The 26,106-nt window shown below is 54.1% G+C and overlaps 1 protein-coding gene across 1 annotated transcript in view; it reads left to right on the top strand.

Moving 5' to 3' along the window:
• The window catches only part of TRIM8 (tripartite motif containing 8), a 29,552-nt gene extending 8,272 nt beyond the window's left edge, over window positions 1–21,280 (top strand). The window contains exons 3-7 of the mRNA XM_054276907.1: window positions 16,874–16,969; window positions 17,756–17,989; window positions 18,360–18,391; window positions 18,961–19,076; window positions 19,738–21,280. Of these exons, the coding sequence (XP_054132882.1) occupies window positions 16,874–16,969; window positions 17,756–17,989; window positions 18,360–18,391; window positions 18,961–19,076; window positions 19,738–20,345 (1,086 nt within the window). The 3' untranslated portion in view covers window positions 20,346–21,280. The remainder of the gene's footprint in view (window positions 1–16,873; window positions 16,970–17,755; window positions 17,990–18,359; window positions 18,392–18,960; window positions 19,077–19,737) is intronic.
• Window positions 21,281–26,106: the final 4,826 nt, after the last annotated feature.

Genomic DNA, 26,106 nt, shown 5'->3' with positions numbered 1-26,106 from the left:
TCTGCAGCGGTGCTGTTGCACTCCAAGTCATCTGTTTGCTGAGATGATGTACCAGAACTGTTAAAAAAACCCCAAAACACGAATTAATTTAATTTCTCTGTTTCTTCTCTTCCCCCTACCTTTCCTTTTTCAGTTTCTTGCTGTGTGGATGCTTTGATGGGGGGGCTGTCTCTGGAGTGGGCTGGGAAGAGCCGAGCTGTGGATGGCTCCAGATGAGGCAGTTGGCAGGGAGTGATGTTCCGGATGGCTGTGTCTCTCTGAAATATGAGTAAACATTGTCAGAGCAGCTGACTATATGATCTGGGCTGATCTGCCTTTTCTTCCCTCTACCCATCTCTCCCTGTTCAGGATCCCCCATTTGCTCAGCATCACCCAGTTCTCCTCTCCCTGCCTGGGCAACCTGGAAGCTTCATCCTAGAGCTGTAGCTTTGGAGAAAGGGAAAGAAAATCCCGCATGTCCTAATGGAGGCAGTGTTTTCCCTTGCCATACGACAGCTTAATCTAAACCCTCATTTGAGCCAGTTATTGTGTGGCTTTAAAACCCCATCCCCTGGAAACTAGTCTCCCACCCCCTTCCCTCCCAGTCAATCCTGGTCGGTGGAGCCGAGCTCCAGGGTTTGGTGCTGGGCCACACGCAGACACAGATCGATCACGCTGGGGGGTGGGTTGATATTTCTGTGGCAATGGTTTTTATTGCTGGTTGCGGTTGTTGGGTTGTTGGTAACTCGGGGGGGTTGGCGTGCACTGTAATGGGCTTGTGCAAGGGGAGAGAGAGGGTAATGTGATTGCGTCCTTCTGCTCATTATCCCCTTTCTGCAAGGGGGGGGCCGCATCCCTCTCCCCCTCTGAATCCATGTGGAGCTGCCGCCTCTGCGGTGGGAGCAGGTTTTCCCTGCAGGTGAACTCCTCTGCGCTCAGACAAAGGGCTGGGGGTGCCGGTGCCTCCCTTTGTTCTTTTCCTGTCCTGGTGCACTCGCCTCTGACGGGAAAAAGCCCCTTGAAGCGTGCCTCTCAAATGGATGGAGCGGAATAAATGTGCTGCGAGGTCTCTGTCCCCCTCGCAGACCCTTTGGGGACAGTGCGGGGGCGGGTGCTGCGCTCCCCCTTCCCTCTGGTATTGTGCTAGCCCTTAGTGATGGGGGTGGCCAGATCCAGGAGGGAATTACTGCAGCTCTCCTGCCACAGCTGCACTGTTGTTACTGGGTGGCTGAGGCCTTCGAGCTCTGTTTTGGTCAGAGGTAGTTTGATTGCAGGGGGTGGGGACAGAGCCTGCCCCCATCAAGGGAATGAGAGCACATCTGGGGGCTATTTCCCTGCCCCTGCCTGCTGGCATCCTGCACAACAGGGCATCTGGGCAGGGAACTGGAAATAGTGCCTGGTGTGAAGACCACCCGTTTCCAAACACAATTCCTGAGCATGTAAGCCCAGCAGGTAAAGCCAAGGCCTGTCCTCCAGCTAAGGAATTTGTAGCTTTCTACTTAGAACAGGGGAGATAAAGATCATTTTATTCTCTGCAACAATCTAAAGTCTGGATGGGGAAGTCAGGGTATTACCCTAGTTTAGAGGTAAGCAGAGGTGGGGAGACCTGCTAGGAGTCGGGAAGTCCATGGCAGTGTGGGGAAGCAATCCTGGGGACTGGAGCTTTCTTTGCTGATGATGGTACCTTGCATGGACCCTGCTAGCTGCCCCCATCCAGGTACTCCTCCCCTGGTCCTCCCCAGGGCTGGTTCCTGCTACAATCTAGGAATGCACATGGTATTAATCTCCATTTACCAAAGTGCTTTTCAGCAATATGATAAATGATAACAAGGTGAAGAACAAAAACTAAACCTTCCTCTCTCTGCATTAAAACTGCCCACTGGAGCCTTCTCAGGAAATAGTCCTCCTTCCCAAAACCAAGGCCTGGCTTTGCAGGAGAGAGAGACAGGAGGCATCTGAAAAGACAGCCTTCATGTACATGCTGCATCCAATAACTGTTGACAAAGGCATTTGAGGAAAATCTTGTGCTTCCCAAACAGTGGAGGCTGGGAGCGTCTGTCAGTTTGGTGGGGGATGGAGGTATCCAGGGGACAGGGAGCCCGTCAGCCCATCTCTTCTGGGTCTGGTGGACGGAGCAGACATTGATGTTTTGAAGGTCAAGCAAAAGTCATGAGCTGGCCCTGTGGCAGCTGTGCTGGCTGGCAGGTAAGGGGAAGCCACCACAAAGTCACAATATCCACCTGGTTTTTCTGTGGGTACAATCTCACCAGGGAATGAGGAGCTACCGTTGTTGATCCTTTCTGCTCTAGAAAATGGCAGTGGGTCACAGCTAGAAATGGCTTCTCTGGTTGTACCCTGACTGCTGGCGCTGCTCCCCCAGTCCCTGTGCAGTTCTCAACACATCCCATAACATTTGTGTCTCCACCACATCCTCCTTGAAAGAGGATAATGAAACTGAAAGGGGGAAGCAGGGCACACTAGAGGCACCTTGGGCTGCCAAGCTTGAGGAGGCAGTGCTGGTCTGCCAGAGACCTGAGGAGCTGGATTTTTGAGTCAGAAGATGACATGCCAGGTAGGCAGAGAGTGAAAGACACCTTATGTGAGGATGGAAACTGAGTGTCAAATATGGCACACGTGAATCAGCAGGACTGGAGTTGTGCAGAGCAGTTCCCTTGGCTCCCTGGGAGGATGGAGCTGACTGGGGTCTGAGCTGTCGAGCTCTGATGGCCGAGTCAAACCCAGAAGATAAATGATACTTCAGGGGCCTGAGATCAATAATGTCAAAGGCTGGTCCGTAATCGGGTGAGATTAAAAACCAATGACAGGCCTTCTCCTAGGAGCACAAGTCAGCACGATGAAGGAGAGCAGCAGGGTTTGCTCCTTTGTTATTCCCTGGCGGTGCCCACATCCAAAATCCACCTTCCCTGGCTGCCCTCTGCAATATCAGTGATTTCCCTTTTCAATCAACATCGACCATATCCTGCAGGTCCCCTACAGCCGAGCCTTCTTCACTGGTCCCTGTGCAGCTGGTCCAGAGTGCTCCTGTCCTTGAGAGAGTGGCTGAGTTGGAGACAAAAGCAACGTAGTCTGGTGCTGGCCACCAGCCTCTTTCAGTGCCTGGGAGTGAGCTGGGACTGCAGGAGGTAGAGAAGGAGATGCTGAAGCAGGAGGTCATATTGATGATGTGGGTACCATGATAGGCCATGTTTTGAAAGATGCTTGGCTTTCGGGAGCATAATGGGGAGAGGAGTTTGGGAAATGAGGGCTGCTGATTACTCTTGCCTTTGGTCCTTAATATGTTATTTTTCTCTGTATTTATCAATTAATGGGTACCATGAGTATTTAGCCACCCATAAGCAGGAGACAGGTGGGGTTCACACTTGTGCTGATTTTGAGGGTGCGGATGTTAGATCTTGTCATAGAATTGTTTTTTCTCCTGGTTGGGTGCTAAGCAGGGAGCTGTGTCCCCTGGTTGGCAACAGCCACAGCCGGGCATGTAGAAAATGGGAGTGATTTATTTGCAGGAGCAAATTAAAATAAACTTGAGTCCCTTCTTTTCAGTGTATTCTTAAAGGGCTGCACAGGGTGCAGGCAGGGCCGTGCTGTGGCTCCTGTGAAGGGCACTAGGAAATATGATGTTGCTTCTGTTTCCCGAGTGCAAGGGCAATTGAAGTAGAAGGGGCCATGTTGTCCCCTGCTGCTGCCCCTTTTGCGCACACAAGGAGCTGTAGATGCTGTTTGCCTTTGCCCCAGGCTCCTCTTCCCCTTCCTCCCCACTCCCCCACCCCTTCCCTGCCAGGAAGCCTGGCCTTTGTGTGAAGTGATGCCTCCTGACATCAGCCGGGCGCACAATTTCCTCCGCAGTGGGGAGGGTGAGCGGGCAAGGAGAGGGGTGCCACGTTCCCCAGGATGTGATGTGTGGTCTGCTCTTGCTGGAGCACAGGGTGACAGCACTCCCAGGGTAGCTGTGTGCCCATCTGGGATCCTGTAGGGGGGGAGGTGACTGTCCCCAGCCTTACTGATATGGTGATTCGGTGGAGCTTTGCCTGCTTGTGCTGTTCTGCCTGAAAACACCACACCAGTGTGTTGCTTTTTGCTGCCTAAGACTCTAATTGCTTCAATGGCATCTTTATGTGACCCCTCGAGGGATGCATTGGTGGGCTTTATGTAGCTGATGTGTGACCAGCACTGGATGCAGGGTCCTGCTCTGGGATTGGCATTGCAGTGCCATGGAGCAAACGTGGAAGGGCTCAACAGCAAGGCAGGAGCAGGGCTGACAGCTCCTGTGGGCCAGGGCTGCACCAGAGCTCTGGGAGCATCCTGCAATCCATGCAGATACGTCTCTTCAGAAAGGGCAGGTTGCAGGTCAGCGACGAGGGGATTTGTGGGGTGTGGGCTCTTGGCTTCTTCTTGAAAGGGGGCTACTGCAACACATGGGAATTGGCCAAGTGCCTGCCAACAGGAAGCCACTGCTGGCCCCTTGCCAGGAGTTTGGGGGCCTTGCATCACTTTAATTTGAGATGTGTTTACTGGGGGATGGCATTTTGCTGCTGGCTGTCTGGAAACTACATGTCCCAGCATGCTCCTTCGCTTGTCACCCGGAGGGAGCGTGGGACCACAGGACTTGTAGTCTCGGTGCTTGCCACTTTGGGGTTTTGCTGTAACTGGGAAGGGCTCTGATTCAGCATTGCTGGGCACATCCAGGCTGCAAGACATGGGACTGGTCTCTGCCTCCTGTTTTCCTATCCTTCTGCCACCCACTTGCTCACTGCAAAACCAGGTTGGCCTTTTTATGTCACCAGGCTGGGGAGGGGATCTGGTCCTATCCTTACTCATTTGCAACGTAAATATTTTGGTCCTGAATACGTTGCTGGGAGCTGGGTGTCACGTTGAGGAGCATGATTCATTCATGCTGTTGCTGCTCGGAGCACAATGAGGCAGCCCTGGGACAGGTCCCAAAGATTTCCTGTGATCGCGGCTGGTGGGGAATTTGGGACGTCACGTTTGAGTAAGTCAGAGTGCTTTTTGCACAATTCCTGCAAGCCAGGAGTACTGTGCCATGTCTACTGTATTCGGGACTTGCCATCCCCAAAATGTGGTTGTTGTGGGTGGCTTGCATTTCCAGAGGGAGAAATAATGAAGGGCAAGGCTGAGCTGCAGTTCTTGCCTTCTCCAGCTGCTGGTGTGCAGAAAAGGTTGCAGGGTGTAGGGTTTGTGCTGGTCCCAGCCAGCACAAGAAGTAAAGGTACAAAGCAATGCAAGTTGAAAGCCTGCTTCACATCAAGGAGACTCAGGCAGAGTCTCTCCAGTGGGACCAGAGTATCCCTGTGTATTTTAGAGGGATGTGGGACAACCTGAGGTGAGACGCTGGGCAAACGGGGCTGGGGCAGTAGAAGATGCCCCTCCATCCCACCCTTCCACTGGCAATGCTGTGCTGCCAGAAGGGACATTTCTTGTCCCACTTTGATCACTGGTGCAGGATGGGCTGCACCCTCCACCCCAGGACTGGTTCCTTCCATCCCCCCATGTGTCACTTTGTCCTCCCCATGCTGCTGAGGGCCAGGTGTGGGCAGCGCCCAGATTCGTTCTGGCATCCTTCGTTAGACACTGTTTGTTCATGCTGCATTTTTCTTTTTGCTGGCTTGTTTGGACATGCACTGGTACATTCACGGCACTCAGGCAGTAACGTGAGTCTCTTTCCCATTAGGAAAGGGGCCAGGATTTGGGGGGGCTGGGAGGGTGGCTTAAGCAGTAGTTTTTGAGATATTTCCTTCTGCTGCCACACCCTGCGTGAAAGAGCAATATCCGCGGCTTCAGCTGCTATCGCAAGGCTCTGAACGTCTCTCTTTTAATATAGATTGGTATCATTTTGCATTTTAAAGTAAAAACACGCTGCAAGCTGCAGACAGCTGTCGGTTGGCAGCTTTGTTTGAACATCTGGTATTGCTGGGCTGCTGTTCAGCGCGATCTAACTATGGGATTCATAAAGATTATAATCCGGGCTTTCAGATTCTCAACAACCACCTCACCAAAAAAAAAATAAATTGGTAAGAGAAAAAACCCGGCAGAGAGTCAATGGAGGGTCCTTGGTGTTCAGCAGACTGTGGTCATGGTCATTGGGGTGGATGGACTCGCTGTACCTTTCCTTGGCTGCCCACAGGTGCTGACAGGCTGCTTCCAGCCTGCAAAATGCCAGGCACAGGGGAGCTGTGCAAGTGCGAAGTCTTTTCCCCGCTTCTGTTTTTTCCAGCTTGTGTGCTGAATCTGGTCTCATACTCCTCTGGGTGGTGTCTGGCGCTGGTGAGCTGAAGCAGCAGATTCTGCTGTGGCTTTCAGTAGATGTTTCTAACAGTTGTCTGCAGCAACAAGACTTGGTTTCTTTTTCTTTAAAGCAAATGATGGAGGAGCCAAGGCTTGCAGTAAACATTTTGGCATGTCAAAACCTCATTTCCAAGAGAAATTGAGTCTGCTTTTCTTGAAGCAACTGAAAGGTTGAGATAGCCACTTCTGTAAGCCCCATCCATCCTTCTGCAAGTCAGGCACTTTCCTTGGCACCTTTGAGAATTAAGCGACCTCTAAGCCCCTAACGAGTTTTATAAATCTTGTTAGTTGATCTGCATTTTTGCAAAGCTCTTTGAATCCAGCCTATTGGTGCATAAGTCACCTTGACTTTTCTCAAGGCTTTGACTCCCAATTCACTTTCAGGCTCCATTTGTCAGTTGGAGGTGCACAAAAACGTCCCCCTTATCTTTATTAGAGAAAAAAAAAGCTGCCTGGAGAAATGTAGCTGCACTTCAGTTGGTGCAGGCCAGTAATAGACGTGCATATAAACCTGTTCTGTCCTTGTTTGTGTTGATTTAACTTACCAGTACAAATTAAAATAGCCTTGAGCGGTTGGAAGTTTAACTAGATCAGTTGGGAGGAAAAAAAATAAAATCATGGCCTTTAAATCAAAGGAGGGTTTTCTTTCTAGTGCTGCCTGAGTCTGGAGAGGTGCCTTGTGCAGCTGGACCCCTTGTCTTTGGCTCACCAAATGAGACTCTGATGGGGCACGTGGCTGCAGGTCATTGCCAGTGGTCTCATGGCCAGGACGTGGCTACACGTGGGTACTGCTGCTGCTCTGCCCCTCAGAGGTATCTGAGCTCCCCATAAAACCTGTTTATGCTTCCAGATCCTCATGCCAGGCTCCCTCCAGAGCAGAAACTAGAAATCAGGGAGGATGGGGAGCCAAAGAGGCTGTTGTTTAGAGCTCAGGGCTTCCCATGGCAGGACTCAGCCTGGTGGGTGCAGAGTTCAGGTCTTTGGGCAGGGGAGAGGCTGCTCAGCCTGCAGTGGGAGCAAGGGTGGAAGAGGCTGGCTTTGTTTCACCCCTGCAGGGAGAAGGCTCTGAGGTCACACAGGCCAGCTGGATCTTGAATCCAAGATGTTTATTTGGAAGGGGGAGTGAGGGTTTCTCAATTTTGCAGGGCTTGCAGATGGGGTAGGTTTGCTGCCAAGCAATAGGATGGGTCTTTGCAGGATGGCTCCTTTGAAAGGCAAGCCATTCCCCCAGCCACAGTTTGGGAACAACTGGCTGAGACCCTGAGATTTTGTCAACATTGGGAAGATCTTGGAATTCAACAGAGCTAGACAAGACTGGGACAGCAACAGATTGAGGCAGGATTGGGGGTGCTGCCAAAGCCTGTTGAATTTTTTGTGGGGGTTATTGGAGGAGCAACTGAGAAATGATATGTCAGAGCAATAGGACTGGTGTGAGGACTTTCTGATTCAGCTGAATTTTAGCACTGAGTTATCTCCCTTTGCTGCCCAGACTGCCACCATTGGAGCTGGCAGAGCGCTTCTGAGAGCCAGCTGGGGGAGATGATCCCACCAAAGACAGACTGCTCTTTTTTTTCTGGATTAATTTTTTATCTGTATCTGTGGTTGGGAGGGGGCAGATGTATGAAAACAGACATGAGGGAGAAAAGGATTGTAGGGCCCCCCTAATGTCCATATAAATTGATTGAAGCATTTGAGAAACCACAAGCACAGAGTGTGCTGAAGACAGAAAGGGCAGGACTTATTACACGATCTTTTAGGCTCTGAAAAACTGTGAAATCTGGTGAATCCCACTCAATACAGTTGCAGGCCCCAGATTTTATTTTCTGGCATGGCAGGGATAAAGCACAAGGCAATGCTGGTCATGGGGAGCAGTTGTGCTCCAGGTGTTGGTGTCAGTCTGAGATCCCAAGTGGCTGGAAACAGTTGCTCAAGGCACTTGGATCTGGGTGTCTGAAACTTTCTGGATGTCACAAACCCTGCACTTTCCCTGCAGTCTCCAGTGCTGGTGCTCCTGAGTTGGTTACCCAAAGGGCATTTGGTGCTGGGCAGGGCAGATTGTGCCAGGGCCTGCAGCCAGAGCCCTGTGCTGGAGATGGCTCAGCAGCAGGGTGAGTTTTGGCACTCATTTATAAGCAGCGCTAAACATGTACATTTTCCCTCTGAAACTGAAAGAGGTGGTGAAAAGAGCTCCTGCCCTGCATCCCTGGTGGCAAAGAAGACGCAGACCCTGTCCTTCATAAACACTGAGCTGAGCCCTGTGACTCTCCCTGGCTCTCCTCACTCCCAGGCCAAGGTGTCCTGTGCTGTCCTCCCACTGGAAGCTGCCTGGGGTGGGCTGTGTTCACACCCAGGCCTGGATGGGGATCTCTTCTCCCTCCCTGCCCAGCAGAGAGAAATGAAATTTCTTGAGCTCCTCAGTGCCCTGAGGGCCTGGTTGTGCCTGCAGCCCCAGCCCTCAGAGGTGGCCTTTCCATCTTGCTCCTGCACCACCCAAAGGCATCTGCTGTCCCTGTGGCATTGGGACACAGTGTGGGAGCATTTTCCCTGATGGGATGCTGTCTCTCCTGGCAGGTACAGGGCAGGAAGTGGCTCTACTGGCCAGGTCACTAGTGAGGCTCCCCAGGGCTCAGTTTTGAGACCAGTCTTGTTTAATACTAGGAGGGCTCTAGAGAGAGATCTGGACAGGCTGAATCGATGGGCCAAGGCCAGTTGTATGAGGTTCAACAAAGTGAAGTGCTGGATGCTGCACTTGGATCACAACAACCCCACACATTGCTGCAGGCTGGGGGGCAGAGTGACTGGATGCTGCCCAGCAGAAACAGAGCTGAGGACCATGAGCCAGCAGTTGCCCAGGTGGCCAAGAAGGCCAGTGGCATCCTGGCTTGTGTAGCAGTAGTGTGGCCAGCAGGACCAGGACTGTGATCGCTCTCCTGTGCTCAGCACAGCACCTCAAATCCCACGGTCAGTTTTGGACCCCTTACTGCAAGAAAACTACTGAGGTGCTGGAGTGAGTCCAGAGAAGGGCAACAGAGCTGGTGAAGGGTCTGGAGCACAAGTGCTGTGAGGAGTGGCTGAGGGAGCTGGGGGTGGTTTTGGGGCTACCTGGAGGAAAGGAGGCTCAGGGGAGACCTTAACACTCTCTACAACTGCCTGAGAGGAGGGTGTAGCAAGGTAGGGGTGGGCCTCTTCTCCCAGACAACAAGTGACAGGACGAGGACAAGCCTCAAGCCATGCTAGGGAGGGTTCATGTTGGGCATCAGGAAGAATTTCTTCACTGAAAGGGAGGTTAAGCATTAGAATGGGCTGCCCAGGGAGGTTGTGGAGTCACCATCCCTGAAAGTGTTCAAGAAATTACTGAACCTGACCATTAGTGCTAATGGTTTAGTTGACAAAGTGGTGTTCAATCAAAGGTTGAACTCAAAGATTTTGGAGGTGTTTTCCAATCTTAATGAGTTTATGATTCTATGATTCTATCACCAGGGCTCATCTTTGTCCTGTGGAGCCAGCAGCATCAGTCATGGCTCACCTGGCTGCATGCTCTGCATGAAAACTGGCTTCTTGTCCTGATATTTGTCTTCCTGGTGCATTTCCAGCCCCTTTTTTCCTCTTCTGCACATCTTATGAGTGAGTCTGGAGCCCCAGGTCTGGCACAGGCAGTTTACCCTGCTTTCACTGCCTCTATTGTGCTTTGCATGGAGGGAGCCTCTGTTTTGAAGGGTACAACACCCATACTGGAATCACCTCATACCCAGTTATGAGGAAGGCTCCTTCCTCCAGGACTTGCAGGGCTGCTGGTAGAGAGGTGATGTGTCTCCAGCCACTGGCCTCATCTCTCTGCCCCTTAATCTCCCTTATCCTCCTTTTTCTCTCGAAGCAAATCTTCATTCCTACTCCAAGGACACTGACAGCAGTGGCAGCTGGGCCATGGCTTGAAGCTGGGGTCCAAACCCTTTAGGTAGTGCCCCAGCCTCATTCCCCCATTTGTGTGAGAGGCACAGCATGAAGTAACTCCCATGGCTGCAGTGAGCAGGGGGATGCACAGAGGCCCAGGAAGGTGAATTAGCATTCTCAAGATCCTCCTGAAGGGTTGCTTTCTGACAGACAATAGGTCCCCATTTCCTGACCTCCAGAAATCTGGCTGCTGGCCCCATGCAACACAATGCCTTGTATTTTCTCTTTATTAACAAGTTCTTCCTTTCTGCTAGATGTAAACAAGGGAAAGAGCTGTCCCAGGCTGCAGGCACTGGCACAGCCCTTTGGTGGCTCAGGATCTGCTCTGGTACAGGGACATGGAGAGAAATATGGTCTGCCATGCCCACTGTCCTGGGATGCCCCAGGAGCCAGGCCTGACCTGTTTCTGCTCAGCAGTCATGAGTCATGGGTCCACGGGAGCACCCAGCTGCTGTGTGCCAGTTGTGCTGCAGGGATGCCCTGTGCTGGGGTGGGCACAGGAGGTGGGACATGGGGCTGTGCCTGTGGAGTAGCCAGTGGAGATGGAACATGGGTCTAAACCAAATGGCTTCTTCTCCAGGGAAGGCTCAGAGGCCAGGCAGCATCTCACAGGGTGATGTGGACAAGCAGGAGGCATCCTTGTCCACTCCAGCATGACAACAGGGTAGAGAGCTGCTCTTGCAAGAGGCATCTGTACATCCTCTTCCCCCAAACTGGAGCTGACTATTTGGCCTTCAGCCCTTACCTACAAAGCACCAGCTCTCCTGGTGCTCAGGTGTCCCTCAGTGCTGGAAAGGGGGTTTCTTTGGTGCCTTTTCACTGCATGGCTGCTACTTCCAGCCCTTCCTAGGAAGGGCAGTTATTAATATCTCAGGCTGTTCCCCTCCCCTCTTCCTTCCCCTGTTGAGGATAAACCAGCCTGATCTCTGCACAGAGAGCACTGTGAGAAAAGCCAAAGCCTGGAGCACTGTTTGCTCCGGGCTGGCCAGGGGAGGCAAGACCTCATGCTCTGGCTGGAGACCTTCCCTTCTGCCTGGTGCTTACTGTAAATGTGTGCAAGATGAAACCCCAACCAGAAAGCATTTCCTTCCTGCCTCTTTAAGTGGATCTGCCTCCTGCGAGTGTTGTGAGGGCTGTGGGGAGTTTGAAAGAGCTGGTTTTGCCTAGATCTGGTCAGCAGGAGACCACCAGCAGGGTGGGAGGGATGCTCCAGGGCTTTGGGTTGTGGCAGTGCATGATGCATTATCTCATGATGTGAGATCCTGTTTTTGGGGGCAGTGGGGTGCTGTGCCCCAGATGTACACGGTGTCAGGGTTCTGATGTGTTAGCAGGTGGGGTGACACTTTCAGGAGAGATGAAAATAGCTCATCACGTGGGTTTTTCTCAGAAAATGGTCCAGCTGACAGTGGAGCGGGGCTGGCGAGAGGGAAGCCTGTGTGTGGGAGGCCTGGGGAGGCGAAAGGTTGCACTCGCCTCCTTGGCCCAGGGCTTTTGGTGCATTAAAATTCAGTCACTGTGACTTCAGGCCCGTCTCCAGCAACGTGCTGGGACATGTGTCTCAATGGGGGCTCTTGATCCCGGTCCCTGGGCTGAGCTGCAGGTGTCTGGAGCCATTCCCGCTGCAGGCATCTGCCCTTTGCAGCTTCCTCGCTCCGGTTCCACCTTCCTCCTCCTCCTCCTCCTCACCCTTCCTGCCCCTCATGCTCCAAGCTGCTCCCTCCGTTCTCGCTTTCCGGTGACTGCAAACAATGTCCTTATTCACTCAGTGGCTGGGATTTGGCGGCGAGGGGAAGGCCTGGGCGCAGAGGAGGAGGAGGAAGGAGAGAGGCAGAGAAGTGAGTGTGCCTGTCCTAGGCCAGCTGTCCAGCTGTGGTTAAAGGTGCTCTGTGGGGCAGGCTGGCTCTCTGCTCCCCCAGTTTCCTATGGGAATTAGAGCTGTGCAGTCCTGTGGTTTGTCCACCTGCCCTGCTGTAGTACCCTCCAAACCCACAGACAGGTTCAGCAGAGTTTATTGGGAATTAGCATCCTGCAAGCATCCCACAGGTCAGGCTGTGGGTACTTGGTTGCTCTTGCAAGGTGAACGGCCCTGAAGGGTGCACAGTGCCTATTAGACATCAAGAGAAGCTGCATGGGCTCCATTTGCCCTGTGAACACAGTAAGGCTTTTCACTGCTCCAGCTCTTGTTTAAAGCCACAGCAGCTCAGCAGGTCATGGGGCACCGCTCTGCCTCTGGTGAAGCTGCCAGGCTCCTTCCTGATCCTGCTGGGAATTGGGCAGGGGCTGGTGAGCACTCCAGCCCCCAGGGAAGGGGTGCCAGAGGCTGTCCCCTGCCAGCTCTCCCTGGGAGGCACACAAGGGCCCTGACCAGCCTCAGGGAACACAAAACCTTGGGACATGTCGTGGGATTTTGCTGCCCTGCTGCTGGCCCCAGGGCAATGGGCATCTGGGGGTTGCAAAGAGGAGATGAGGGGAGTGCTGAGCCTCAGGCAGGGCAGGGCCATAATCCACTGTGGGCTCAGCAGTGAGCACAGGCTTAGCTCTGCCCTTTGGGAGAGGACAGTGTTGAGACCAGCCTAAGACAAATCAGGGGAAATACTGTGCCCACAGACTGCTCCCTGCCTGGGACTTCTTGGGTGGGTGTGAGCTCCTTCCTACACCCCAGTGCCCCCATTTACAGTGGAGGTTTCCCCAGCTGGTTGAGCTGGACCCATGTGTGTAACACATCTGAGGCTTGTGGTGGTGCAGCCATGCAGTGTCTCTCGGATAAGCAGCATAGGTGCCAGAGCTGCTAAACTCTTTATTACTATCTTCCTGTCTTGTGGCTGCAGGCATTTAATGTTGCAGAAGTTCTTTGTTGGGATGGCCCTGTCCCCCAGCAGACATATCCCTATGCCCTGCCTGGCAGGGTGGATGTGTCCCATGCTGGGGTCAGTGCATAGTCTGCACCTTACTGCGCTCCCTCTGAGCAGGGGGTGCAGTAAGGTGGAGGCACGGCGAGGCAGGCAGGGTGTGGTTTCCCTGGTGGTGATTTCCTCCCTGCAAGTGCTGTGGATAGCCATGGTCAGGAAGCCTTCCCCCAGCACAGTCCCATGGGGACCAGCTGTGTGCATCCTCCCTGCAATGAGACCTTGCAGTGTTTGCTTTGCTTCCTGCAGAGATGTCCTTCCAAGCTGTGTTTCAGTCCCAGTGCATGACCTTGGTACCCCAAACCCATCTGACTTGCCACAATTAGTGCTCAGGAATCACTCTCCTCTGCCTGCAGGGGAGGAGTGCACCCTCTCTCCTGAAGAGAAGTGAATGGTAGTGTCCCCTCCTTTGTCCTTCCACCTTTGGTAGTCCAGCTCCCTTGCAGAGTTGATGCCCGTGGTGTGTTTGCAAGCTCCCTGTATGGGAGCAAAAGGGAGCTCCCTTTTGTACCCACACTTCATTTTTCTCCATGAGGGGGGGGGAGATTATGTTCATCTCTTGCAGAATAAGCTGGTGTCCATGCACTAGCCCAGTCTCACTGGGGCCTACAGGGTCATGGTGGACCAGCCACTTACCCCAGCCACCGATTAATTTATTAATTAATGAGATGAATTCACTCTCAGCTGGTGCTGGAATAAAAAGCATTTTTAGTATGCGTTTCGCAAACTGGCGACGTGTCTCGGAAAAGACAAACTGGGATCAGAGTTGCGCACAGCCTGGGAAGGGTGCCTGGACAGAGGGAGCCTCGGCTCTCCCAGCATCAAGGTCATGCATGAAATATGAGAAATTACCCCGAGAAATTCTGATCCTGGAGGAGGAGGAGTTCATGACTTCAGAAATGCCAGATTTGGGAGGGGATGGAAGGGGAAGGGATATATTTTCCTTTTCAAAATACCTAAGGAATTCAGCCTGTGCTGCATAGACAATGAGATTTTGCCCCTCCGTGCCAGAAGGGGTAGTTCATACCCTTGTGTCTTGTTAAGGTTTTGTTGCCGTGGGTGAAAAGCCCTCCCATTCCGCTGCAATCCAGGCACGTACAGTTTTTAAATCACCCTAAAAAAAGAGTGGATCAAGTATGAGGTTTAAAGAGAGTGCTGCATATCCTCTATTTTGTCTGATTTCTATGGCTTTAGGCTGGATTTTGGTCACTTTTTCCAGCTGTGAGGTGATCATAAATTAACTTTTATATATATATATATATATATAAAGTTATTTTTACATATGTTTATATGTATATTTGTGATTTCCCATAATTGCATGATTCCTGGAGTGGAGCAGTCTGAGGTTTGTTACAAAACACAAAGGTTGGCAGCTCTGCCACGGCAGCTGCAGGGCGATGGTACGTGCGTGTCCGGGCTGTTCGGTGCCTCCCTCGGGGGTCCCTCAGACCAGTGGGGCTGCCAGGGTGGCCTCTGCCTGCCTGGCATCTGCCAGTGATGGGAAACCCTGCTTTCCCCTGCTACAGCATCCCAGCAGCATCAGGGAGAAGGGCAGTGTCTGCCTTGGATATGTCAGATACCTGATAGGTGTGACAGAGTGGGATGGGGATTTGGCCTCTGTGCCCAGCGAGGGATCCTGTCCTATGTTTTTTACCCACCCCTGTCCCAGCTGGCAGACAGGGAAGTCAGGCTGAGGATGGGGCTGCTCCTGGGGGCCTGGCTAGACTTGGCTGTCCTCCTGGTGGGCTGGTGTGGGCTGGCTCTGGCTGTCTGTGGTGGAGATGGCGAGTCTGTGGCAGGGAGGGAGGTGTAGGGAAGGGCTCGGTGCAAAGCTCGCTGTGTCCTTTGGCTGCCCAGCATGGGGCGTGAGCAGCACAGCCTGCACTGCACGACCTGCCCAACTCCCACATTCAACTGGCCTCCTGCAAGCAGGGATGTTGGAAGGAATCTCTTTCCTTGGAGCCCAGGAGCAGGCTTGTTGCCTGCCACTTCTCAACCCACCTACACGGGGCTGTTTTCTGTTTAGTGCAATACAACAGTTGTCCACCTGCTCCACAGTTCTGCCTGGTGCTTGACCCAAAACCCTGCCTGAGACCCTAGAGAAACCCCCTGCAGCTCCACACTCAGGCCTGGCTGTTGGCAGAGGACCTAGGACACAGTTCCTGCCTGCACCCTTGGTTCTCCAGGGTTCAAGCAAGTGGTGTTGCACTCACTCTCCAGAGCTCACTTCCCACCGTGTTAAACCTGGGAGTGGACTGCAGCCTCCTGCTGCTGCAGCAGCACAAATAACAATCATTTTACAATGAAAAAATGAGATTCTTAATATATGCCTCAAATCTTTCTCGGTGTGGATGCTTCCAGTGATGCCCGCGGATGCTGCAGGCCCCTGTGTTTCTGTAGGCATGCGCAGCAAATGTCCCCCTGTGGGCTGGGGGTCTGCGTTGCTGTGACTGCCCCTCAGCCCTGTTTCAGTGGATGTGCTGTCTGTGTGTCTGTCTGCATGGGCCTGGGTGGGTGCACACATGTGCATCCTGGGCATGCATGTGCAGTGTGTTGTGAGTGGGAAGCTGGGTTTTTTTAGCTCCTCGTTATTATTAGTGGTAGGAGCCCAGTTACAGTAAGGCTGGAGGTGCCTGAGACCTTAAGGAAAACAACAGGAGGGAGGAGGCTTTGCATTCCTGCTCCTGAATTGAGTCGGAGGTGACAGCCTTTCCCTGCAATGCAATTAATCCCGGCAGCGCCTCTGCCACCCTCCCCCTCCCGCCTCGTCCAGGAATTAATTACTTGATTATAAATTCCCGAGTGGCGGTTTATAATAGCAATAATCCCCTCGAAATTCATTCTTGCTGCCGGTTTCTTTCCATCTCGCCCCCGTCGTTGAGTCTCGAACGCCGCATCTCCGTGCCGGGTGAAGCCCTTCTCCTCGCCCCGCTGGTGTCCTGGCTTTTCCGCCCAGTAAACACGAAGGGCGAATATTTGGAGTTGATTTTGAGGGGTATTTTGGGAAGCCCTGCTCCTGCTCACAGGGATGGAGCCCCTCTCTCATGGGCAGTGGGTTTCTCCAGGCTGGGAATCATGCAGGAGCGAGGCTGATAGCTGGGAATAAGGTTTTGTCCCAGTTATTTGGTGGATGGCCCAGGCCCAGCCCCAAGGAGTGGGGCTGGGGGCTGGCAGTGTGGCAGGGGGAGGCTCCTTTCCTCCTCACTCTGTCCCTCCAGATTACGCTGACGCTGGCTCTGGGGCTTGTCAAGGAGGCGGGGAAGGGAGAAAGGATTTGGCGTGGCGTACGGAGCGCGAGGGAGGTGGTGATGTCTCACAGGAGCCTGCTGGCGATGGGTGATGGGCCTCAAATGGTACTGCCTTAGTGGGGGATGAGCCTCTCTGCGTGCCCCCACAGTCCCCAGGGCTTGGCCCTGACCCAACCCCACTGACCAGGCTGCAGAAACTACCTGAGGTGCTGCCCCATCCAGGGGACACAGCGCAGCTGATAACACAGCCCGGCACAGGCAGCCCATCTGCCATTCCTGCCATTGAAATAACCAAATTTCCAGCTCCACAAGCTACATGGGGGCTTTCAGCCTGGCAGTGGCATCCTGCTGAGAAAAAGCACCATCCCTCCTGAACCATGTGGGCAGAGCCAGTGTGGGCAGCACTGATGTTCACTGGCACATGCAGCCGCTGGGCTCTGACAATGCTGCTTTCTCTCCTCTCTGCAGAAGATGCTGATGAAGCAGCAGGACCGCCTGGAGGAGCGGGAGCAGGACATCGAGGAGCAGCTCTACAAGCTGGAATCAGACAAGCGGCTGGTCGAGGTAACCAGTGCCTCACCCTGCCACGGCCAGTCCCAGGGACTGTCCCCCTGTGGCACAATGGGGACAAGCTCGTGGGACACAGGGGTCAGATGGGCAGGGAGGAAGGCAGGCATGCACGGGAGGAGTAGCTGGACAGACTTCCAGCCTCCACTTCAGTGTCATCAGTCATCATTTTGGGAGAATAAAATAAGTGTTTGGAGCTGCTCTGCAGCCTCATGGGCCCTGGGTTAAGTTGGGAGACAAGGAACAAGGTTGCTCTTAAATATCAAATGGCACATCCTGCCTCAGCTCAGCACAGCCTTTCTCAGGAAGGGAGTGCCTGTGGTCCTTAAAGCCTCTTGGCCTCCCAGAGCATGAAGGGAAAGGCTCTGGAACTTGAAGTGTATCCAGCCTGGGATAGGGCTGAGGATGAGGATGAAGGTGGAAAGGGCATGCAGATAGGGATGGATGGGATTTTTCAGGGGAGCAGACTTCCATTGGTGGTGTAGCAGGTTGTTCCTTGGGATTGGGTCTCTGGAGCTGATCCCCACACAGACCCCAGGAAGTAAGTCCAGGAATCTGCTGAACCAATCAAACCTTCAGAGTGCCCCTGTTGGGTCTCTGGCACATAGAAGTCCTTCCATGTGGGTGTTAACAGCAGGGTTTGAGCTGTCTGGGTGTTGCTGGAGAGCAGAGCTGGGGTGCAGCTTTCAGGCTGCATTCTGTACTGAGAAAGGACCCAGGTGTCCTGGAACAACCAGGAAGAGGTCAAAGAGCACAGAGCACTGACCCTGTTCTTCTCCCCAGGAGAAGGTGAACCAGCTGAAGGATGAGGTGCGCCTGCAGTACGAGAAGATGCACCAGATCTTGGATGAGGACTTGCGGAAGACCATGGAGATCCTGGACAAGGCCCAGGCCAAGTTCTGCAACGAGAACGCGGCCCAGGTTCTGCACCTCAATGAGCGCATGCAGGAGGCCAAGAAGCTCCTCAGCTCTGTCCAGGTCATGTTTGACAAAACTGAGGACATCAACTTCATGAAGGTAAGACAAGCTGCCCATGCCAGGGTGGGACGGGGGCTGTGGAGAGGCTTGGTTGTGTGGGAAGAATTGGGTATGTGTGGGGGGTGGTGGGGAGCAGGATGGCAACATTGGCAGGGCTGGCTGATGTCTCCCAAGTGCTCAGCGGTGGAAGAAGTCAAGGAGAAGTGAGGCAGGCTCAGTGCTGGCCTCAAATGAGGAGGTGCCACAGCTGGAGATGGGGCTGGAGCAGCCCATGCAGGGGAAAGGGGGCTCAGTGCCCATGGTCAGACTGTCCCCTCCTGGGGGGCCATGGAAGCTGACACTGAAAGGGGGCATGGCCACCATGGCAGGGATTGGCCTTACTGACCAGAGCTTCTCCTTCCACTTCTAGAACACCAAGTCTGTGAAAATCTTAATGGACAGGTAAGCGCAGCGGGACAGACGTGTTTGGGGAAAAGGGTGTGTTCATGTCCACAGGGGTGGCAGCAGCACAATATCCAGAGGAAGACCAGGGCCAGGGATGCTACAGGGTTTGGAAGAGGCATGTGCCATGCTCAGCTTCCCTCTCTCTCTCTGTGAGGATGAAAAAATCCCCTCGTGCAGCCATTGAATCGAGTCCTCCCCGTGGACTAGGGGAATCTCAGTGTGGTGCTTGTGGAAGAGCAGAGGATGGGACCAGCCGGGTTGGGATGCAGAGCTCCATCCAGCTCCACTGGGCAGAGGCAGGGCAGGGAGTTAAAGGCAGCACTAGCAGAGCAGAGATGAGCTGGGATGGCCATGCAGTGGGGACATGGACTGCAGGAGGTGTGCCCTGGCAGGGGACATTCAAGCAAAACTGGACAGGGAAGGTCCTGCCTGCCAGAGACAGCCAGCTCACTTCTGTCCTCTACCCTGGGGAGGGGGTTTGGCTCCAGGAGTGCATGAGGGGAGGAGCTGTCCCTCTCCTGAGTTCACCCTGTAACTCACACCTCTCTGCCTGCCATCCCAAACAGAACTCAGAACTGTACAGGTGGCAGCCTGCCCCCACCCAAAATCGGCCACCTCAACTCCAAGCTCTTCCTGAACGAGATTGCCAAGAAGGAGAAGCAGCTGAGGAAGTTGCTGGAAGGTGGGTGAAACCTGAGAGGTGCAGGGGCACGGAACCTCACTACCTCCTGTATCCGTAGCTGGCTGCCCTGCAGATCCCAGTACAAAACGGTGGGGAGAGCTCTTTGGGGCAGGGAGCCCTTGGAGCCCCTCTGCAGCCAGCAAGGAGTCACCAAGCCAGTTCCTGACTCTCCCCAGGGCATTTTCCTTGTCTTGTGAAATAGCTGTGTTCTGGGGTTACACAAAACCCTGAAATACAGAGCTTTTGGGGGGTTTGGCCATTGCCAGGAAAAGTCAGTGGAAAGATGGGGGTCAGCATGTGGGCAGGGACAGCCAGGGATTGGCATGGTCCCACAGCCCCCAGCCAATGCCTGGGAGCAAACCACGTCCTGTGGAGCCTTCCCAGTCCTCTCCTTGGGGGATTGGTGTTTATCCCCCAGGCTGTCCCACTCTGCTCCTGTTAGGGACTGTGTTCATGAGCTGTTTGCAGAGCAGTGCCCGGGGCTGCTCCGAGCCCGCTGCCAAGGGCCCAAAACTGAATCTGCAAGTCCACCTGCACAGGGCTGCGTGCATGGTTTGCCACTGCACACGTGCGGCTGGAACGTGGGTCTTGGGGCCGGAGCGCCCTGGAGCTGCGCCTCGCTGTGCTTAATCCAATCCCCCTCTCCTGTTCCCTTCCACAGGTCCTCTGAGCACCCCCGTCCCCTTCCTGCAGAGCATCCCCATGTACCCCTGCACCGTCAGCAACTCCGGCGCGGAGAAGCGCAAGCACTCCACCGCCTTTCCCGAGGGCAGCTTCCTCGAGCCATCGTCCGGGACTGTGGCGAGCCAGTACATGAGCCAGGGCGCTTCGGCCGGCGAGGGGCAGTCCGCACAAGCCATGGTGCCTTGTAGCTCCACGCAGCACATAGTTGGACTTCCTAGCGGCCCGCAGCCGGTGCACTCGGGCTCCGTCTTCAACCCATCTCACTACCCCAACACCACGTCATCTCAGCAGTCCGTGCTCTCCCAGTACGGCGGGCGCAAAATCCTCGTCTGCTCCGTGGATAACTGTTACTGTTCCTCGGTGTCCAACCACAGCGGGCACCAGCCCTACCCGCGCTCGGGGCACTTCCCCTGGACAGTGTCGTCGCAGGAGTACTCGCACCCGCTGCCGCCCGCCCCCGCCGTGCCCCAGTCGCTCCCGGGACTTGCCGTGAGGGAATGGATTGATGCATCCCAGCAGCACGGGCGGCAGGATTTCTATAGGGTCTACGGGCAGCCCTCGGCCAAACACTACGTCACCAGTTAACCGTCACACTCTCTGGAGAGTCCTGCTCGATGACGTGTTCAGAGAGAAAAGTCTGGTTTGGTTTGGCTTTTTTTTTTTTTCCCCTCCCCTTTTAAATCAAGCCCATTTTTTTCCCTGCCTCACGCCCCTCCAGGATTTTGGGGAGGGTTGTTGTTCTATCATATCTCCTTTTTTTTTTTTTTTAATCCTTTAAAAATGAAATAATTTTTTTCATTTTAATGCCTTTTTTTAATTTAATTTTGGAAGTCCTTCCTGCCCCTCGCTGGGTAAACACGAGGGAGAAATTACCGAGAAGAAATTGATGGGGATTTCAGTCGGACATCTGGGTCTGTGCGTTGTGCTCTTCCTCGCTCCTCTCTGCCTTTGGAAAACTTCAGAAGGGACAATGGCACCTTCTCTCTTTCCGTTTCTCCAAGTTCATTTTTTCTGGTTTGGTTCAGTTTTTCCCCTTTCCCCACCCCTTTCTTTCCCTTTTTAAAAAGAAAAAAAAAGAAAAAATCTATCATTGATTCAGTATGAAATGATACTTGTAGATTTTGGGTTTGTTACTTTTTTTTTTTAAAGGCTGATTTTTTTTTTTTTGTGTTACAAGGCCACTTCTCATGCATATTGGCATTTTTTTTCCTTCTTTCAGAGATTTGTAAATACACAATGGCAGGAAATTTAATGCACAAAAAAAAAGGGAAAAGAAACTTTACAAAAAGCCACAAATAAATAAATAAAAAAAAAATCTGTTCTAGTTTTCAGGAGGGGAAGCGTGACCAAAACGCACTCCCCTCCTGCATATCGCTGATGCAACTTCCTGTAACGAGCACTTTGTATAAAAAAAAGTGGACTTCCTGCTATAAGGCACAGGTATTTATTCTGTAACCAATTTTAGACACACACACACACACACACACACACACACACGCAAAATATTCAAATAAATGTGATCACTTAGTGCAAATGCCTCGCTCTGCTGCAGCTCTTCCCCCGGGAACGCCAGCTCCGGCGGGAGGCTCCAACTGCTTTGGGCAGGAAACGCTGCCCAGTCCCGCAGGGCCCGGGCCATGGCGGGGGATCCCAGAGGGGCTCTTGGGAGGGAGCAGCTCGGCCATGGGGCAGCAGCGGGTCCCAGGTGCAGACAGGGTCCCCTCCAGTGCCCAGGCCGTGTCCCAGCCCCGTGGGAAGGTGTGCTGGAGATGTGGCTCTCCACCAGCTCCCTCCCAGGCAGCGAGGATGTGAGTCAGGCACGGAGCCGGCCAGGCCGCATCCTGCCCATGGGCTCCAGAACAATCCCCATTGTGGGATGGGGACTGGGCTGGGGACAGCAGCGGCTTTCCTGACCCTGCCAGAATCCACCATTCCAGCCGTGCTGCTGTCCGGGCACCCAGCCCTTCAGCCTTCATCCCCACCTAAAGCCCCGCTGCCTCCTGGGGCTTTGTGGGTGCTGGCAGCACCCCGGGCTGGTTTGGGGACCCTCTGTGCCCAGCTAAGGCTGGGAAGGGCGAGGAGGAACCTTTGTCCAGGATGTGCAGTGGGGCCTGGGCTGGCCTGGCTGGGGCTGTGCAGGGATGATCTTCATCTGGGGAAAATGAGGCTGACTTCATAAAACAGAGCAGTGTCCTAGAGGCAGGAGGGGTTTTCCACTGCTCTCTTCAGGTTCAGCTTGCTTTATTTTTTCCTTGGTTGCAAAACATCCCTGGTTTAGTTCCAGTTTGAATTCCCCTTGTGCTACTTTAGTGGGAACTGGGAAGGGGAGAAAGTCTCAGTGAGCTGAAAGAGGGGAACAGTGGGTTCAAGGGAGGGGGACCCTCTCACTAACTCCTCCCATTCCATTCCAACAGAGGTGGCAGCACAACCCTGGACAAGTTCCCAGGCAGTGTTGGGTTCGGGGGCCAGTACCTCCTGCCCCTGTGTGTTCTTGTACGCACAGGCTGCAGAGCCTGGCAGCTCAGCCCTGCTGTCATGCTGGGTTCTTCTCAACCCTCCTGCTCAGGCTCTTCAGGAAACCCCCTGTCCATTGGGATATTTGGGGGTTTGCTTCTCAGTCAAAAGCAAAGCACTCCAGGGTGGCAGAAGGGAGCAGGATGCTCTCAACCCCCACACGGATCCCATGATGTCTCCCCTCCACATTCACAGAGCCGGCTGCTGGGGGGTAAAGAGGAGCCCTGGGGTGATGAGGATGCAGGCGAGATGAGTGATGTCCCTCCCTGTGGAGGAGGGTCCCTGCTGCACAGCCTGGGCCACCCCCCACTCCAGGGCACTCCCCAGCCATGGCCCCTATGCTTGGTGCCTCTGGGTTTGACTGCCCAGCTGTCCTCCTCATCATCATCAAACTCTTCCTCCTTGGCACAGCAGCCTCCTCCTGTGACAGCAGCAGCTGCCACCCCAGGCATTAAAGCACCTGTCACCTACTATGGGGGGGACACAAGCACAGCCTCCCCCTGCAGGGTGACCCCCAAGAGTTAGGACCGTCCCCACCGTGGGCCACTCTCACCCCACACCTTCACTGGAGGGATCAGCCCCAAAAGAGTGGGTGCCCATGCCGAGCAGAGGGGCCACAGCCCCTCTCTTGCCCCCCATCCAGGAAGAGTCTCCTGGTGCCCTGGGTGCCTCAGCTTCCAGGACCATCAGTGCCATCAAGCCCCCCTGTGCTGCTGGGGACAAGGAGGAAAGCAACGGCCCCATGGGATCACCCCATGGAGCAGCAGGAGGAATGTGTGCCCGTGGCTGTTGGGATATTGGTGTCCTGGGAGGGGAAGCGCTGAGGCTCGGGGGCACAGCGGGGTTTTATTGATGGATGGCTCTGTCCAGGGGGTGGGGAGAGCAGGGGGAGCAGAGGCACATCCATAAACAGCTCGAGTTGTGAATGGAAAGAGACGGATTAGGAGCCAGGTGAAAACATGTCACACGGCGGAAAGAAAAATGAGCAGCTGGGCGAGACCAAATTGGTGTCTGATGAAGGACATGGGGCCTGGTGGAAAAAGGATCCCGGAGCTGGCGGTGCTGCACGGGGGAGGCTGATGGGGAACAGCTGGAGCTGGACACGCACATCTGGTGGAGCAGGGTGGGGGGGGCAATGTCTGCTGTAACCACTGTGCCACTGGCCACTGGACTCGGCACGAGGCTCAGCCCTCGGATCGGCACGGCAAGAGGGGCTGATGCTTCGCTTTCAGGGTGTTCCTGGGAAGGGGCCACAGCCCCGTGGCCCAGCCCTCAGCAGGGATTTACCTGGTGGGCTTTAGGGTCTCCTGTGCCAAGGGGTCCCCAGGTGGAGGAGCCACTGCCTCTTCCTCCATTTGCATACATGTAAATAAGCAATCAACATAATGAGGGCGAATGCAAACCAAGCTTTCAGTTTTCAACCCATTCCTATTTTTAACCTTGGAGAAGGGTTCTGCAGGAAGCTGCAGGCCCTGCCTGGTGCCCGTCAGCACGTCTGGCGGTGTGGGTGCTCACACTGATCCTTCACCCCAAAGCACTGCTGACCCCACTGGGTCAGTGCCTGTTGTGCTCTGTTCCTGCTACCAAAGCAAACACAAATCCCAATCTTTGTGGAAAGATGGATCACACAACATCACACCCTGCCTCGCAGGAGCCTTTTTGGGCAGCTCTCCCACCCACTGAGCCCCAGGTCCCACTTCCAGCCAGGGTGTGCACCCCAGGAAAGCCCTCACTGCCTTGGGAGAGAAAGCCCCATGCTTAAACATGAGGGTATATTTAGACAGTGTCAATTTAAGTTTGCACATCAACCTTATAAATATGAAAGCCTATCTCCACGAGATGTTTAAGATACCTCATCACTCCCTGAAAAATATGCAGGAATATTAATTAGCCAGATTTGGGTATTATCTCATAATGAATAAATGAAAACACTCACTGCCTAAGATGAACCACTGGAGTTTCATTGGGTTTTGTTGCTTTCTTCTTAGAAAAGTGTGTTTCATTTTAACCCAGGCTGGCACAGGGGCTAAGAGAATGCAGCCATGCCAGAGCCAGCCAATGTGGGACACAGCAGACTACTCTTTACCTGAAGGGATCCTAAAAGCTGCTTGTTTTACACCCCCTGATTTGGCCCCAGCTGGCTGCACTGCCTCTGGAGACAGAGGGGCAGGGATTGAGTTGGAATCCTGTCCCAGCTGCTGTATTTTCCTCCAAGATGGAGGTGGAAAATACAGCCCCACTTCTCAGAAACTTGATTTTTTGCTTCTTCCCTTCCTGCCCTCAATCCTTGCCTCCTGCCCTCCTGCTCTGTTCCCCTGGCTGCTTCACTCCCTCCAGCTGGGCCAGGATAGGAACTTCCCAGTTGCTGTAGAAACCCAGATGAAGGACACACTTCAAACAAAAATGCCAAACAAGAAATGGCTTTGTGTGCGCCCGGATGGCCGCTTTTCCTTGCCAGGATGTGGTGGCTTTGAGGCCCTTCTTTGGGGCACCCTGTGTGGACAGGGAGGGCTGTAGGGACACGGGAGGCTCCCTCGCAGCCCCGAAAGTTTGTGTTAAGCAGTGAGCAGAGGCTGGGGGTCACTGGAGACTGCACTTCAAAGGTGTCCATCACCCATGGGATGCTGCACAGCAGCCACTGGGGTTTTGATATTCCTGCCAGCTCTGGCACCATCTCCCCCTCTGGTCTTATGGCTGGGACCCCAGGGGACATCACCACCATGATTTGCAAGATTTTGGGGTGGTGGAGCAGTTTCCAGCTGGCGGGAAGAGGCTCAGGGCTGAGAAGGGGCAGGCGGGCAGAGGATGGGGACACCAGACAAGCCTCACGGTCGAGGCTGGGTGGCCTGGATGGCGGGCCGGTGGCAGAGCCGTGTCCCAGGGCACAGGGCAGTGGCACCAGAGGATGGGATGGGATGGGATGGGGCCGTGCGGCCCCCCCGGCGCGTGGCGGCTGGCGGGGCCGGGGCGGCGCGTGGGTGCGGGGCGCTGCCGGCTGCCGGAGCTGCCATTGTTTGCCTTCAATCAAGATGTTTCAGGCAGAATCAAAAGCACCAACTGGGGAAATCATCATCACAAAAAATCTTGCGCCTGCAAAATAGGTCAAGTAAGACTCCAAAGAGAGAGAGCGTCTGATCTGCATTGCAAGGAAGAATAGCAACAGCTGTGATCTCCAGTATATATGGATGGGCTGGGGGGGGATAAATATATATATCCATGCATATGTATAACCGCTTACAGCTGTTGGGCCGTATGTTCATTAGGGCCAACTGTTTTGGAGGCAGAGGGATCAGCGCTAATCGGGAAAGGGAGTTTATCATCACATTCAGAGGCAAAAGTGTCAGGAGCAACTGCAGCCCCCCCGCCCCGCAGCCCACACCAGCTGTGCCACGCTGAATGCACCCAATTCAGGGCCCCTCCCAACCCCCCCGGGCTGTGAGAGCTGCAGCTCCTGCCCCAGCTCCAAAAGCAGCCGCCAGCCAGGCCCAGCGCTCTGCCCAGTCCCAGACCCGAGCGCTGTCCCCAGGTGCAGAGAGGCTGCCACGCCCATCTCGCCGTACCCCAGGGCAGCTCTCCATGCCCCTGCCACCAACACAGCCCCTCACAGCAAGGCCCCTTCGCTTATACCTTCCTGGCTTTGGCCTCACAGGTGCCAGCTATAAAAATGAACCCAAAATACATATAAATCCTCCTGTCTGACATTAGGGAGGGTGATGGAGCCAGGGCAGGACAGCTGGCTCAGCCACCCCAAGACGCTGGGCTTTGTCTTGTCAGTTGGGACCCAGCTGTCGCGGGCTGGGGACAGCACAGTGTCCCAGCCCACAATGATGCT

This window comes from Melozone crissalis, unplaced genomic scaffold, assembly GCF_028551555.1.
Source record: "Melozone crissalis strain CALT ecotype California unplaced genomic scaffold, PUWL_Pcris_2 ptg000019l_1, whole genome shotgun sequence".
Taxonomy (NCBI): Eukaryota; Metazoa; Chordata; class Aves; order Passeriformes; family Passerellidae; genus Melozone; species Melozone crissalis.
Note: the sequence above shows the minus strand (reverse complement) of the source record. Positions and strands in the feature narration are given on the sequence as shown.